The sequence below is a fragment of the Mauremys reevesii genome, linkage group 7 (assembly GCF_016161935.1).
Source record: "Mauremys reevesii isolate NIE-2019 linkage group 7, ASM1616193v1, whole genome shotgun sequence".
Taxonomy (NCBI): Eukaryota; Metazoa; Chordata; order Testudines; family Geoemydidae; genus Mauremys; species Mauremys reevesii.
This window is the reverse complement of record NC_052629.1, coordinates 117594885-117610792: the sequence shown is the minus strand read 5'-3', so window position 1 is coordinate 117610792 and position 15908 is coordinate 117594885. Positions and strand designations below refer to the sequence as shown.

Sequence of the window (15908 nt, the reverse complement as noted above, 5' to 3'; positions counted from 1 at the left end):
GATAAGGGAGAAACAAACATGAATTGCAGTCTCTGAACCTGTTCTTGGTAGCCAGTGTCATGTCTAAGTATTTATAATGCACTTCATTGGAGGGATGGTATGGGGTGGGGGTGGGAGGGCTGTTTAGTGCACTACTTGGCTAACAATGTCACCAGACAAAAATCTGCCAGAGTCAGGACTGGCTGAAAGCTCTGCCAATACACATTTTATTTTCATTTCTTCCCCACCCTCCAACTCCCCTAAAAGACCCTCTAGGGGGTGTCATGTCTTTTTCAAGTAGGTTATATTCAAGCCATCTTATCTGAAGTAGCAAATGGAAAGAATAAATTGACCAGAGTGCACAAGTCACCTCACATGCTCCTAGTCCGTTCACGAAATGTAACATTTTCTTATAGCAGGAGATCAAAGTCTAAATGAGCAACATATGTAAACTAGATAGCAGCCTTGTCCAGCTTTGCCCGCAATACACCTACGCAGATTTTACTGAATTCCGTAGAAGAGGCGCATGTGTCTCTGAAATCGTGGCTCTCTTGAAGTCCATGGAAGCTTTTTTTTTTTTTTGCCATTGACTTCAAGAGAGCCACAATTTCACACTTTATAAGGTGGGGTTTTGTGATTTAAAACAAACTGGACTTTAAGAATAGCTAGGACATTATCTTATTTGGAGTTCTGTGTTTTTGAAAAACAGAACTGTCGCTTGAGATTTTAGGACTTACCTCATTGTCCAAATTGTGCTCTGACTCGCTTCCAGTTTAAAGAAGACACTGGCTAAAACATACATTTTGCTAACTTATTCCACTTGTGGCTCTGTTCAGGGGAAATAAGACTAGATTTCAGACTTATAACTAAAAACAACAAATTGCGTATTCTTAGAACGATTTCCAAATTCATGTAAGTAATTAGTTTCAAGAGCTATTGTTACAAATCTCTTCAGTAAACTTCAACTTGACCTAAACCATATGCATGGAAAAAAGTATGCAGATTAACATAGTGTATAACTATCACTCTTGCATCTCTCCTTTTTTATGAAGTATTTATCTGTAACTGACTTGATCTACATGGCAGGTGTAGCAGATACCCAAAAACCTCTTCAAAGTTCATGTATATAGTCGTGTGTGTGCGCATACACATGGTGTCTCTTTGAAATGAATTGTTTAGGAGTCTGAACACCTCATTCCATGCAAATGTTCCAGAGTGATCAGTATTTACTGGAAGTTTTGTCTTTCTGTATATTCCAGGGTAAGAAGCAATGACCTGTTCCTTTATTATAGTACCTTGTCTTAGCTTTTGATGAGTAGTTCTTGCCACACTTACAGAAGAGATACTAGCCTATGACTTCATGAATATATAGTTACATTGTAGAATTTTAAAAATGAGTTGTGAAGAATAAACTTTAACAATTGATAAAACTGAGTGCATTTATTTCTTTTTAAACTAATCATAATGCAGAAAATCAAGATCACAGTACTCTACAATAGCACGACGCAGTTTAAGTGATACTTTTTTTTGTTTTTGAACTATGGTCACTACTTTACATATAACAAAAGCACAACACAATGCACTGTGGGTCTTCTTTCCTTTTAGAAAGGGAATGGATTTGGGACATGCCATAGTGAGTCATTGGATATCTGTGTCCTTTTGGGTGAGTGGTTTTCTGGGTGGAGGAGAGTAGAGAGGGCAGCCTCTTGGACTACTTTGAGAAATGGTATGCTCACCAAACTGGGTGGTGTAGGGTTTAGGTTTCTTTGTTTGTTAAACCAAATTTTCCAGTGTTCAGATGTAACTTTGGAGGTTTTGTGCATTCTTTTTAAAGTGCATATACAGACCACAGTTACTGGAGCACAGTTACCTTATGTGAGCAATTTTCAGTTTCCAGTCCCCACCAAACTAAATTTCTACTTTAGATGCAGCTTGAAGGGAGAAGATTTCTGCTTTCACCTCCTGACTTTAAAAACAACAAAAAACCCTCAGCAAAACCCCAAACCAAGTGGGAGTAAACCAGCACACTATATGTCAGAGGTGGGAAGGTTGACTTGATGAGGTGATGTTTTGTTTTTTGTCATCTGAACAAAAGCTTCTGCAGTAGAGAGAGGTAAACTGCTATATTTCCTCAAAAGAAACTGAAGCAAAGGGGGACACCTTCCTATACAAGATAACCAGCTGTACCTTTACAATAACAATAATTCCAGTTAGTATCTGCTACTGGGTTTTGTGGGGGGTGGGGCACAAAGCCTAGAACAACCCCTTATCCTTGAAGTTTGAGCCTATTTCTGGCCTTAGCAGAATCCTTTGGGCCCTTAAAGGAGGACACAAGCAAAGAGTAGGGCATGGGTTGTTGGATTTTTAGAAGAAGCTACGCCCCACCCAAATATGGTTGGCAGGAACTATAAGTGGCTATCAGAAAAGTGTGGGAGATGGGCTCAGTTACCTTTTCCAACCCTAATGCAAATAAGGAGTTTGCAGAGGTCTAGGCAGTAGAAAAAGTAGTGCAATCCCATTAGGGTTGAGGTAGGAGACAGCAAGTAGTAGATGTGATAATGTATGTAATTCATGGGGGGGGGGGGGGGGGGGAAGTAGGGTGATGTGATATGCATCCCCACAACCACCATTCAGACCTGAACCCTGTGAATGGTATGACACCAGACATGACCACACTAACTATAGACATCTACGAGGCACTAACAGATCCTCATACTGTGAGGCTTAGTCCAATGTGGATAAACTTCAATGGAAAGTGAGTCTCTACTCTGAAACAAACCAGTCCTCCAGTGGAGCTGGGCTCGAATGGGGGTAATGCTGTATACCTCCCAGTGTTTGCTTCTGCATGCTTTCTAAAGGGATGAGAGATGGGATCTTTTCCTGCTGCACATTCCTCTCTTACAGTAGGCTCTGATGGCTGTGAATAGCAGCCAACTTGTTTTGCAACCTGCCTTTGTGCCTTTTCAGAAGGCTCCATTTTTGTGTGGCACTTTCCTAGACCTACCTTTCCTTTGGCCACACCCCCTCCAAACTGTCTTGCAATCACAGGCCAGGGTTGTGCTGATGCCACTGAGAATAGCATGTTCCAGTCTCTTCTCCATATAGTTCCCTTCTGCATCTTTCATCAATGCTGCCAGTTCCTGCCTGAGTGTGGCCTGTGGGCCATATGGTTCTACTTGTGATTACACATAAGGTAGTGATGGGCATTTGCTTGCTTTGCCTTCCCTCAGAGGAAGGGATGGGGTTGCCCTATGTTCTTCCAAACACTTAGACACCCTTCCAGATTGTGAGTGCAGAGCGGCTCCTATCGCTCATTCGCTTCCCCCTCTTTTTTACTACACAGTGTAGACATTCAGAACACACTGAAAACTTTACATGAACATTATGGGTTTGATTCACTAGAATGATCAGGCATAAAATCAGCTTAACTGGCCCTGGGAGCATTCCCTTCATGTAGGGATTGGCTGATGGCATAGGGTCACTGCAGCAGCTCTGCCATCCCTCACACCCTCTCTGGCTGGCAATGATACCTAAACACTAGGAGTTATGGTCAAGGCACACACACTCCCCCACCGCCACCACAACCACCCAGACAGACCCTTGAAAAGCTGCTCAGTTGAGGGTGAGTCCTGAATCACCTCTGGAGACAGGGCTGAATAAGAGTGGCTCAAAGCCGCTTTGGCTTTTCCCACCTCTGCCTGACCATGCTCCTTTTTCTGCTAGTCTTTCAATTGAAAGAGAGAGACCACAACACTGGCACATCCCACTTAGAGGATTCTCTTCATTTGACAGCTGTAAATGAGAAAAAGTAAAACCATGTTTTCCTCTCAACATTTGCACAGGCAATGTTGAATCATAGTTTAAAAAATTCCTTAGTGTGCTGTAAATTCATACAGTACCTTACAAACAGTAAATCAAGTTTCCTGCCTGCCTGCATGTCCCCTGCCCCCACAGAGCCTTAAAGGGAATCAGACAGCAGCTCAGTTAAGGTAGAGGGTGGATTTGAAAGGAGAGGGTTGATAGGGAACAGTTGCTTTCTTCATGCCAATGTGGGAGTAGTAGGATATGATACTGTGAGTGGGAGAAAAGAGGTTTGGGAAGGAAGCATGGATTGTGTAAGAGAAATACAAGCTGGCTGGCAGAAGCTTTTGTAGAGCCTTGGTGATCATATTGAGTGAGAAGAGAAGAATGAGGAGGAACCAGAGGAGATATGGAAAGAAGAGGTCAGATTATTGGATAGCCAAGGACATGCAGACAAAAAGAGGAGGAACTGAACAGCAGTAGTAGGCAGACCAAGGAGGGAAAAAAGAGCAAGACCCAGCCTTGCATCTTAGCTACTAGAGGCAGGGTAGGCCATTAATGGACTTGGTGAGGCTGGTTTGCGTGGGGTGAAGTTTTGTGGGAAGCAAAAGGAGAGTTGGCAGATAGGGAATCAAGCAGAGTGGATAGGCTGGTATGAACAGACTGAAGTAGGGGGAATACAACGGCATGCCTGGTAGCAAAGGGAAAGCATCCAGAAAAGAGATTCATTAAAGATAAGAGAAACTGAGGAGGATTTCACATGCTTGGGGATATAGACTTTCCCCAACACCAGAAATAAACCTCTCTTTTCGTGGGCGCGTTCCGTGGGTACTTGGGCTGTCTTTGGATAGTACAGAATCAAGGCTTATCGCTTTGATCATTAAAGCACTTTTTCCCTATCAGAATATTTCTAAACCATTAACTTGTGCAAGGATGGGCGAGTGCAGTTACCTCCAGTTAGAGCTCTGCACTGCCATCGCCATGCAAGCGAGACATTCAGTGCCATCCTTAAACAGGCAGGCAGTTTGAGCCCCAAGCAGAGGGCAAGGGCCTAACAATACTCAGGAGCAGCAACTCTGGCCAGTTCATCAGGAGTATTGAAGGACATCTGAAACAGTCCAGTTCTATTCTCAGAAGGTGACTGCAATGTGTGGTCTGAAGCATGAGGGTGGCGAAACAGTTCAGGGTTATAGCAAGGACAGAGACACTCTGCCAGGGGAATAATGATCACACAGCTCCCAGAACAGCTCATGGCTTCATGTTTTAAATGCTAACCAGATAGAATACTTGCCAGAACACATTCTATGGAGTATGAAGTTTGAAACCATTATGACCTTCTTTTTTTCCTTGTACTGTGGCTTTAAGTTTCTAAGAACTCTGCCTGTTTGCGGAGATGGCAGCCATTTTGTTCTCAGAACTACTGCAGTTTGTTCTGGAAGAAATGCACACTGTGCTCTCTCCTAGTCAGGGCATTTTTGCTCTTTCTTTGTTTGTTTCCTCAGTCTAAAAAATGAAAATAATTCTGGACTGAAAATATAAGTTGTGTAGATAGAAATCACATGTGTTCTTTTTAAAAAAGCAGTGGCATACAGCAGTGTGAAAAAAGAAGGTTGTGTGTGTAAAGAAGGAAAGTCGCAATAGGGCACTATGTGTTGCAGGAGAATTTAACAGCAGGAAGTACCATGTAAGCAATAGAGTTCACTGACTGAATCTGTAAAACCTGTTAAGTTATTGCTGCTGCTGGGCAAATACCTCTGGGTAAACTGGAGACTAGAATCCAGCTGGCAGACAGAGATTATACCAGGGTATCGTTGTTACTTGATAGCTGATGGAAATCCTTTTAGCATTGACTTGTTCCATTCCACCCTTTTCATCATCGTATAAACAAATACATATTACAGGCATTGTTCCCACATGTTCGTATCTACCACGTGGCTTCTGAAGAAAGCATCCTTTGAAACAAGTGTAAGTGAAACTTGAATAGTCTTTATTTCAAGTTGTTTCCTTCAGGAGAATCTGGTGTTTCACTCTAGCTCTTTAGGCATTGGCACCTGTACAAGACCAATAAGAAGACACGTTAATAGCAGGAAAATCTAGCTTCGCCCTCTTCTCTCCAAAAATAAGTGTGCTTATTATAATTAGACAGTAACATCAAAGTACTGAAAATGTAACAGGAAATTCTGTGGCTGTAATGCTTAAGAAATTCTTGGCACCTTGTTGTCTCTTAGAATTCACAGAGCTGTTGGTTATTGCTTGATAAATCAGATAGCCATCAATAACAGCACTTAGCCCAGATACAGATCCCATAGATCTCAGAGTGCTCTACAAGGTGAGGAGGAGGCATTCTTATCCTGCATATGAAAACAGATGGGGAAAGAGAGACTCAGGAGAGGGTTTAAGTGAGGTGCCAAGATCACACAGTGAGTCAGTGGCAGAGTCTATGTGCCTTGAATCCAAGTCCAGTGCCCTGTCCACTGCAGGTATTTTACTTCTAGACAGTATGACAGAATCCAAGATACAACACTTCTACACCAATGTAAAAGGGCAGAAGTCTTGAAGACTGCCTTTCTTTGCAGCTAAATCCTTGCCACTGTAATAATAGTAATAATAATAAAAATACCCCAGTGATGTGAGTTAGGGACATAGTGGCAGCATTAACTTTGAATTTACAGGCAGGTGTCATTTTAAGACCTCTCATCTTCTTGAACACATCAGGCCAAATTCTTGTCTTGGTTACGCCTGTGTAATTCCATTGAACATCGTGAGTTTGTACAAATGTAAATGGGACCAAAAATATGGCCTGTAATTTAAAAAAAATTAATACATTGAAAAAAATTCAGAGGAAGTTATGAAGCAGGTGTCAATTACTTGAGAAATTGGAATGGCACCTTTTGGCAATTTACTTTTTAGACTGGATCCTCCACACTCTTGCTCATGGGAGTATTCCTTCATCACACAAGCAATTCCATTTGGATGATGATTTTCACAGAATTTAATGGGCCTGATCACTTACGTAAGAACAACGGGGTCAGTATTAGATCCTAGAAGAACAGAATGTTAAACACACTGGCCATGATTTTGAGTGCCCAACCCGAGACTTCTGAAAGGGGCCTGGTTTTCCCAGGTTGAGGGCTCGCCACTTCTGAAAATCAGCCTCCTTAAAGTATTTCAAGTTGGACACACAAAAATGGAAGCATCCAAAATCATTAGTCCTTTTCATAATTTTGCCCCATATTTTGTTAAAATGCATAACAGACCCAGATCCTACTCCTGTTGCCGCCAAGAATTTTGCCATTGACTTAAATGGGAACAGGTCCAAGTCCAGTCACTATAGTCACACAGTGGTTCCTCACCTGGGGCGCTTGCACCCCCTGGGGGTGTGAGAGGCCCTTTCTGGGCGTGCGACGAGACATGCCAGATTTTTTTAGAAGGTAAATCATCGAAAACACAAATTAAGCCCAGGCACGTAAATACAACTACTTTGTTTCATCAAACCTATGTATTAACATTATACATTTTTAATGATTACTGTAATATACAAACAAAATATATCTAAGTTTAAGGGATACGAGAACATATTTTGATTTTTGATAAGTTGCAAGAACATATTTTGAGAACCAAAGGGGTGCGGGCGGCAGTAAAGGTTAAGAACCACTGAGTGATATACACAGATTCGGGACCAATATATTATTTTGTTAAATACATGCTGACTGTTAACATTTCATAAATGCAAAACCAAATTCACCATTGCTGTAAAAGGGCCTGTCTCCACTGATTTCATTCCAGTTACACTTGCTCATGCCAGAAGTGAATTTAGCCCATGGTCTTTCTTGTTTGGTTTTATCTATTTATTAAAAAAATTATTTTTAATTAAGATATTATTGAAGGCATTATATGTGCCCTACAGACCAAAACAATACGTTAGAGGCCATTTGATTCTATCTGATATGTACTCAGGCCATTTAAAAAATGTGTCCTAGACCAGATAGACCAAAGCAGCTCAGGAGGAGCCACTTCTGCCTGTCTAGCAAATTATCAATTCAAAAGTCATGGCATATGCACTAAATATACCTTAGAAATAGTATACAGAGACATAGATTAAGGGGCAGTGGCAGTGGCACCATTTGTAATGTCATGATAATCTCAAACAAAGTAAGGAAGAGTTGCAGTAAAACAAACAAACAAACAAACTTACTCCTCTCCCCACTAAAACAAGAACAGTCTCTCATGAGATCTTTTGAGTGGTGAAAGCCCTCACATCTTGAATACTGCATGCAGATGTGTTCGCCACATCTCAAAAAAGATATATTGGACTTGGAAAAGGTTCAGAAAAGGGCAACAAAAATGATTAGGGGTATGGAATGGCTGCTGTACGAAGAGAGATTAATAAGACTGGGACTTTTCAGCTTGGAAAAGAGACAACTAAGGAGGAATATGATAGAGCGCTATAAAGTCATGACTGTTGTGGAGAAAGTAAATAAGGAAGTGTTATTTAGTCCTTCTCATAACACAAGAACTAGGGGCCACTAAATGAAATTAATAGGCAGCAGGTTTAAAAGGAAGTATTTCTTCACACAATGCACAGTCAACCTGTGGAACTCCTTGCCAGAGGATGTTGTGAAGGCCATGACTATAACAGGTTCAAAAAAGAACAAGATAAATTCCTGGAGGATAGGTCCACCAATGGTTACTAGCCAGGGTGGGCAGGGATGGTGTCCCTAGGCTCTGTTTGCCAGAAGTTGGGAATGGGCGACAGGGGATGGATCCCTTGATGATTACCTGTTCTGTTCATTCTCTTTGGGGCACCTGCCATTGACCACTGTTGGAAGACAGGATACTGGGCTAGATGAACCTTTCGTCTGACCCAGTATGGCCATTATTATGTTCTTATGTTAAGGCTAGGGCACTGAACAGGTGACTAAGTAGACCTAGGTTCAGTTCCTGGCCTTTCCACTGGTTTGCTGGGTAATCTTTGGGCAAGTCATTTCATCTCCCTGTGCCTCACTTTCCCCAGCTGTGAAATGGGGATAATGATACTCACCTTGTAAGGGGCTTTGAGATCTATGGATGAAAAGTGCTAGATAAGTATTATTATGGGGTGCAGAACCTCATAAGATTGACCATAAATTGTTAAGGACCCTGCATAATATTTGGTGGATTAGTAATAAATCATTCCTGCAACTGTTTGCACCCTAAAAGAAACAGATTTACACACACACACACACACAGTCTTCTAATTTTTTTTGCTTATCTATTAGTTGAGTCCTTTTCTTTTACCTTTATGATTGTGGGCATACAAAGATTTGAAATCTCCCTTTAGGACTTTGCATCAGTGGTACCATTTCCCTGACTACTATTTAGAGGAGCTTTTGATTTGTCTACTTATGAGCTTAAATCAGGCATGACATCTCACTCTATGGGCAGACAACAGTATGAGTCTTGCCATCCTTGCTCAAAGAACACTCAGTGGGAGCTTTTCCTATATAAGGACTGTAAGTTGGGCTTAATATTCACCACATTTGAAGTAAAACTGTGGTTGGTCATTACTGATTTGTGTAAAGTGTGAATTAAAGTATGAATTCATCTAACAGCTTATAATGGCCCAGGAGGCACCTAACAAACCCATAAATGCACTTAATTTTAAAATGATGATGAATCTATCCAGAAAGCATAGCTGCCAAATCTTCACCAGGCATTAATAATTGCACCTGCAAAATTTGTGGTTGTATTAATTTGCCTGTGCAAAAGTCTGCATTTGTGCATATAGAAACACGTGACTAATGCTCAAAATCTGTTCAAAAAAATGCCAACTTGCATACAATAAACACGTTTATATGCCTGAAAATGAATATGCCCACAATTTTTGTAGATGCTTTTGTGGAAGCCCTTAAAATAGAATATTAGATTTGATTTGCATTCAATTACAAAGATGGAAATATTTCTCTGTTGCTACCATTCTGTTTCATAAACACTTACCGGTTTAAGATAAGCGACGTTACTCTGACGAATGTCATTTAAGAGCTTTTCTCTTGGGGTTGTCTCAAGCAGGGGAGGTGGTCGTTTTTTTGGAACTGGTTTAAGAGTCTTGATCACATCTTTGATATTTGTTTTTTCAGCTGGTTCCACGTATTCTGGTATAGTGGGCTTGCGCTGAGTTCTCTTGAGTTTGACCATTTTGAAGGAGGCAGGTTCCTCACTATTCTGTTCTTCAGGCGCTGGCTTTCTTGCATGTTCATTTTTCCTGCTCATGGGCATAGTTTTAGGGACAGGTGGTGGCTTGGGGGCTTGTATTGAGCTATACATCCTTGAATCAGGCATTGGTCCCCCTAGCATTTCCCACATCCCAGGAGGCAACCCTAGTCCATTTTCTAACATGGCTATTAACTCTCTCTGCTGTTTTAATTGCTGCTGTTTTTGCTCCTCCTGCCTTTTTTGTCTTTGTCTGTCAAGATTTCTGCTGAGCAGATTGGTAACAACCATCCTGGGGCCTGGAAGTTCAAAGTGATAGCCCATCTTCAGCAGCTTAGGGTTGGCTTTCAGAAGCCTGGCAATTTCCATTTCAGCTTGTTGGCCTAACATGTTCCTCTGATTGTGAAAGCGCAGTTCAGTTAACGTCTCATTATACTGCAGACATCTCATGATAGCAATGATTCCCTTGCCTGAAATAAAATTTGAATCAATATTTAGAGTAGTGATGCTTCTGTTTTCACGTAACATGTTGGCCACAGCAAAAGCTACATTGTCATCAGCTCCCACATTGGCTAAACTAAATGTTTTTACATGCTTGTTTTTTTTCATGGCGTTCACAAAGTCCACAAGCATTTCCTTTGGGATGTTTTCAATGTTGTTCAGGTTGAGTTCCTTCACATCTGGATCATTTTTCCGGACCTTCTGCAAGCTCTCATCTAAATTGGTTTGGTTTCCTGAAGGTCTTGCACTTAACTTAATAAAACTAGTATCTACAGCTAACTTCTTTGGAATTTGTAGTTTTGATACTTTCTTCTCATGGTTTTCTTGGTTTTCTGGATTTTCCCCTGATTTTGTACATGCCTTCTTAGTTACCTGATCACTGTTGCTGTTTTTGTCTCCATATGGCTTCTTCATTCTTGATTCTTCTTCATCATCTTCCTCCTCCTCCTGTTCATCGTCATCATCTTCCTCTTCGTCACTGTCATCTTCCTCCTCGTCGCTGTCATCTTCCTCCTCGTCATCATCATGCTCCTCCTCATCTTCTGTCTCTTTATAGCTTCTCTCTTCATTTGTTTCTCCCGATTGTTGTGCTGAACCAGGCTTGGCCTGTTCGACATGTTCGTTTTTGTAATATGTTTCTTTTCTGTCTGCTTCTGTAGTATCTTCTGCCATTTTTTGCTTAGCAATATTGTCCATATCCCCAGCATTTTCTTCAAACTTCTCTGCAATGTTTCTCTAAAGAAGACAAAATGCTAATAGCTGAAATAATTTAAAATGGTTTTGTTACATTAATTATGCACTGAAATAAAAATATAGCAAATGGATTTAACATCAGTTTTTCCTCACATCATATATAAGAGAATGCTTTTAGAAAAAAGAAACAGTGTTCATAGTACTTCTGGCCCAAGTGTGCATGAACAATAATTCCTTACTTAAATACTGTTATACAGCAGTCTCTCATATAAACTTTCCAAGAATGCCAATAACTTCTTTCACATTTCTGATCTAAAGTCTACTGATGTCATGAGAAATCTTTCTATTGACATCAGTGGTAGATCAGCCCTAATTTTCTCTGATATAACAATGGGTTGTCTATTGCATTTCTAGGAAACCTTTGTTTTTCATGTAGCAAAAAACTGGAGATACATTTCTAGATATTGGCTCTGTGGCTCAATCTAATGAAGACCAAAAAGAGGAGAACATCATAGTAACGGGTAAAACTATTAGTGTTCAAGCCTTAGAAGTCTAGGCTTCTGTGTAGAGCATTAAGCGGGCACCACTGGGGATGTAGGTGAATATTAGTTCAACTGCTTTTGTGTTCTGCAGTGGGAAAGTGGTTTCTGAACACTGCTTGAAGCAAGGGCTGTGCTTTTAGCATCAGTAATGACATCATATTGGCCTCTGCTCTTTTCCTGCCAGGAAGGTTAGCCCAGTTTCCCTGAAGGTCTATTTCATGTACAATTTAATTTTCTTGTCCCTTCCTCATGATGGGTAAGAACTGGATTTTACTACTCAGGACCCATTTCACTTTGTCTGCAGCTTGCTATTAGTAAGCAATTAGACAGCTTAAAACACCCATGGACTCCAGTGAGAGTTTATATATAAATAAGGAGTGCAGGATCAGGCCCTTTGTACGTACAAGAGTAAGGGATGCAGATGGTGGTGGTGGTCCTGCCCCCACTGAGACCAGGATTGGGACCACTGTGACACTTAACTGCACTTCTCCGTTGTACCAGTGGAGGTTGCTATTTGTCAAGTTCTGAAGTGACAAAGTAGAGGATGCTGAAATATAAATTTTCAGAGTTTTCGTATGGATTTAACTTGACACAGAGCTGGGAATGAACCACACAACCCCCAACTTTGGAATACAGGCGAGTCTCATCTTACACTGGGGTTACGTTCCGGTGCCAGCGCGTAAAGCGAAAATCGCGTATAGTCAAAATTACATTGAGTGTAATGGCGGGCGGAATCACCCGCACTACAGGTACAGTATTAAAATTGTTATTTTTCTCTCTTTTTTTTTGGTTTTTGCCGACTGTGCCAAGCTGAATTCACGCATGTTAAATGCGCGTAAGATGAGACTCACCTGTAGTTCAAATCTGGATCCAAACTGTGCCACTCAGGCCCATCTCTACTTTGTACAATAGAGGTTAAAGAAACCCCAACACCTTTCAACATCCCAAAGTATAAAAGGAAGCACATTTATATGTGAACTTGTTAAAGGCCAACAATGATCGAGCAACAGCTTATCTTCTTTGTAAACAGCTACTATGACACTAAAAATGTTACTGGAATTCAGGTATATATAGTACTGACATACTAGAATACAACCATATTATATAAGGTTGGACTGATAGTAAAAAGTCACACACTGTTTCTCTCTTGAGTCATTTAAAATTCCTACAGGTCCTAATCCAGATGTATTTATGCAGGCACATCCCCCCTTGTATTCAGTTGGAGCTTGGCCTGCATAAAGACTACGGCCCCAATTCAGCAAAATATTTAAGTATGTGCTTAACTTTAAGTCAATTGGACTTAGGAATGTGCTTAAGTGCATTGCTGAATAGGGTTGGACTCTTGAATCAGAGCCCAGCCTAAGACATACAACTGGATCCCCAGTTCCATTAACTTGGCTGATTTACATCTGCTGAGTGTTTGGCCCATGAAGTTTGGGCTCATAGTCACTAGTGACTGTAACTCAGAGGCAAAAAGACAGATATTTTCAATGCAACATTGTTATATTAATTATTACTATTATTATCTAATTTTAGATTTATTAAGCCCTTCTAATTATATTAAGGTTATCAGGGAAAATCACACTAGCCAATATATATATTCTTATATATATTATGGAGAAATAAAAAGCTTGACTTCTATTTTGTGATTTTGCTTTTTTATATGGTGTTTTTTCAGTCAGATTTTGATGAAATAAAAACGTCATTTTCTTACATTTGAAAATGTAGTTAACAATTTAGGGCAAAAAGTAAAAATAAAAACCCTGGGGTAATCTTTCAAGTTACATCCTATAGTTATACAGAATTCTGAAACAAGATTTGACTGAGTTTAAATTCATACACTATACTGTGCTTTAATTTGTAGAAGGAACTGACAGAAAGGAAGACAAAAGCATCAAACCTATTGTTATGAAGGCCCTGATCTTTGGCAATATACTCTTACAATAAGTCTTATAGCAGATGCATAATAAACAGTTGTGATTCTCGCTTATTACCTCAGACGGCAAGAGGTTGACGGGAGCTCTCTCATCCTCTAGCATGCGTCTTGATGCCTTCTGCCAATACAGGTAATCAACAAGAGATCTGTGGTCAAAGTTTCCCGTTGGAGGTTTTTCAGTCTGATCTTTCTGTATCATTCCAACTGGGACTCTTGGGTCTGGAGCCATGACTTCCATTTCACATTGGAGCTCCCTCAGCTCTTCAGGGGATAAGTTTCCTAAGATTTCATCTTCATCAATGTCCTCAATTCTGACTTCCTGGTCAGAATTTTGGCTGAATTCAGACATTTTTTTAAACCGGCAGAAAACAATTTATAAAACGCTGTGCTACTAATGGTATTACACGCTGTTAAATCCCCACATTCATGTTTTTGTCGTGGCGTGTGGCAGAACTGGATCGCAGTGTGAGAGAGAGACAGTGGGACTAAAGCTTTTACTAAGTCTATATTAAGCTGCTGCACTTGGCTGGATAAAGAGAATTTATGGAGATGCTGCCATGCTCCGTTTTCAGCAACTTGTCAGCTGTGCAAACCCTTCTGACATTTCAGTACAGCTGGTATGTCTCCTATTGAGTAATAGAGAAGATGATAGTTTTCTAGAGGATTCCCTTCAGAGGATGACTTTTAAATCTCATCGTATTGATTAATCTGCTATATATACACAGGATGAATTCACATTTGTGCAGAGAACCAACACACAAGTTTTCTTGGAACTGGAAAAGGTTCAGAGAAGGGCAACAAAGACAATCAAAGGTATGGAAGTGCTCCCACGTGACAAGAAACTGAAAAGATTAGGGGTGTTCAGTTTAGAAAAGCGACAACGAAGAGGGGATATGATAAAAGTCTATAAGATCGTAAAGTGTGGAGAAAGTGAATAGAGAAGTGTTATTTATCTTTTCACACAACACAAAAACCAAGTGTCCCAATTAAATGAATAGGCAGCAGGTATAATACAAACAAGAGGAAGTATTTTTTCACAGAACACATAACTAACCAGTGGAACTCATTGCCATAGGATATCGTGATGGCCAAAAATATAATTGGGTTAAAAAAAATAACCAGATAATTTCATCGAGATCAACTCCATGCTTAGGGCAACACTGAACCTCTGACTACCAGAAGCCAGGAGTAGAAGACAGGGATGGATCACTCCATAAATGCCATGTTCTGTACACTTCCCCTGAAGCTCTGGTACAGGCAAGGGCTGGAGACAGCAAGCTGGGTGAGATGGACCATGGCCTGACCCAGTATGGCAGTTCCTATGTTCTTAGCCTCAGCAGAGGGTTTAGGTGTCGCATAGGCCTTGGGCTGGCCCTTTACATAGGAGTGAATTTCACACTGTATTCATAGTTTTTCCTAAGCTTTCAGAAATGACTGAATTCTGAGGGCAGCTTTGCTTCACGTTCAAATGCTGAATATCAGCTCGTAATAGCCCCGGTCACATGAGCAGTCCAAATGGCAAACTGTGCTTTGGATAAAATCATGAAAGATTGGGCAGGATAGGTTGAAAAATTAGAAACAACTATATCATAATATGGTGCACTCATTAATACTACCAGGGTCCTGGGCCATGACAAGAGGTCCTAGGTGTTAATAACAACCTGAATCTAAAGAACCAGGTGTGTAGTGAATGTTAACTCTGTAAAGTCTTTATTCATAAGGCCTCTTTACCACATAATAAGCCTCATCCTAGGAGTGGGACATAAGGCCTTTTGTAGTCGTGGGTGAAATTCACCAGTAGTGTTTCTCCTGGAGTTTACCATATCATTTTCACACCCACCGGCTAATGTTAGGATATTGTGGTTATTGTTTACAACTAGGGACGTTGTGCAAATTTAAAACAAACTACAGTAACTCCCCACTTAACATCCTCTCGCTTAACGTTGTTTTGATCTTATGTCCCTGCTCAATTACAGAACATGCTCCATTTAAAGTTGTGCAACGCTTCGCTATAACGTCATTTGGCTGCTTGCTTTGTCCACAGCTGGCAGGTCCCCCGCCCCCATCAGCTCCTCTACACGCCCTCCCCACAGCACCTTTTGCCCACTGGCAGACCCCTCCCCCCGCCTCCTGCCCGCAGCAATCAGCTGGCTTGTGGCGTTCAGGAGGGAGAGGGGAGGACTCAGCATGCAGGCTCCCCCTCCCTCCCGTGCCTTCCGAACGCCGCAAGCCAGCTGATTTCCCCGGGCAGGAGTCAGGGGACGGAG

At 41.0% G+C, this 15908-nt stretch overlaps 1 protein-coding gene across 1 annotated transcript; it reads right to left on the bottom strand.

The window, feature by feature from the left end:
• Window positions 1-1515: 1515 nt before the first annotated feature.
• Window positions 1516-14230, bottom strand: LMOD3 (leiomodin 3). Its single transcript, XM_039481139.1, has 3 exons — window positions 13700-14230; window positions 9757-11205; window positions 1516-5831 (listed from the first exon to the last, which is right to left on the bottom strand). Exons 1-3 carry the CDS (start codon window positions 13988-13990, stop codon window positions 5805-5807), a joined length of 1767 nt encoding a protein of 588 aa, XP_039337073.1. The 5' UTR covers window positions 13991-14230; the 3' UTR covers window positions 1516-5804.
• Between the last annotated feature and the right edge of the window lie 1678 nt (window positions 14231-15908).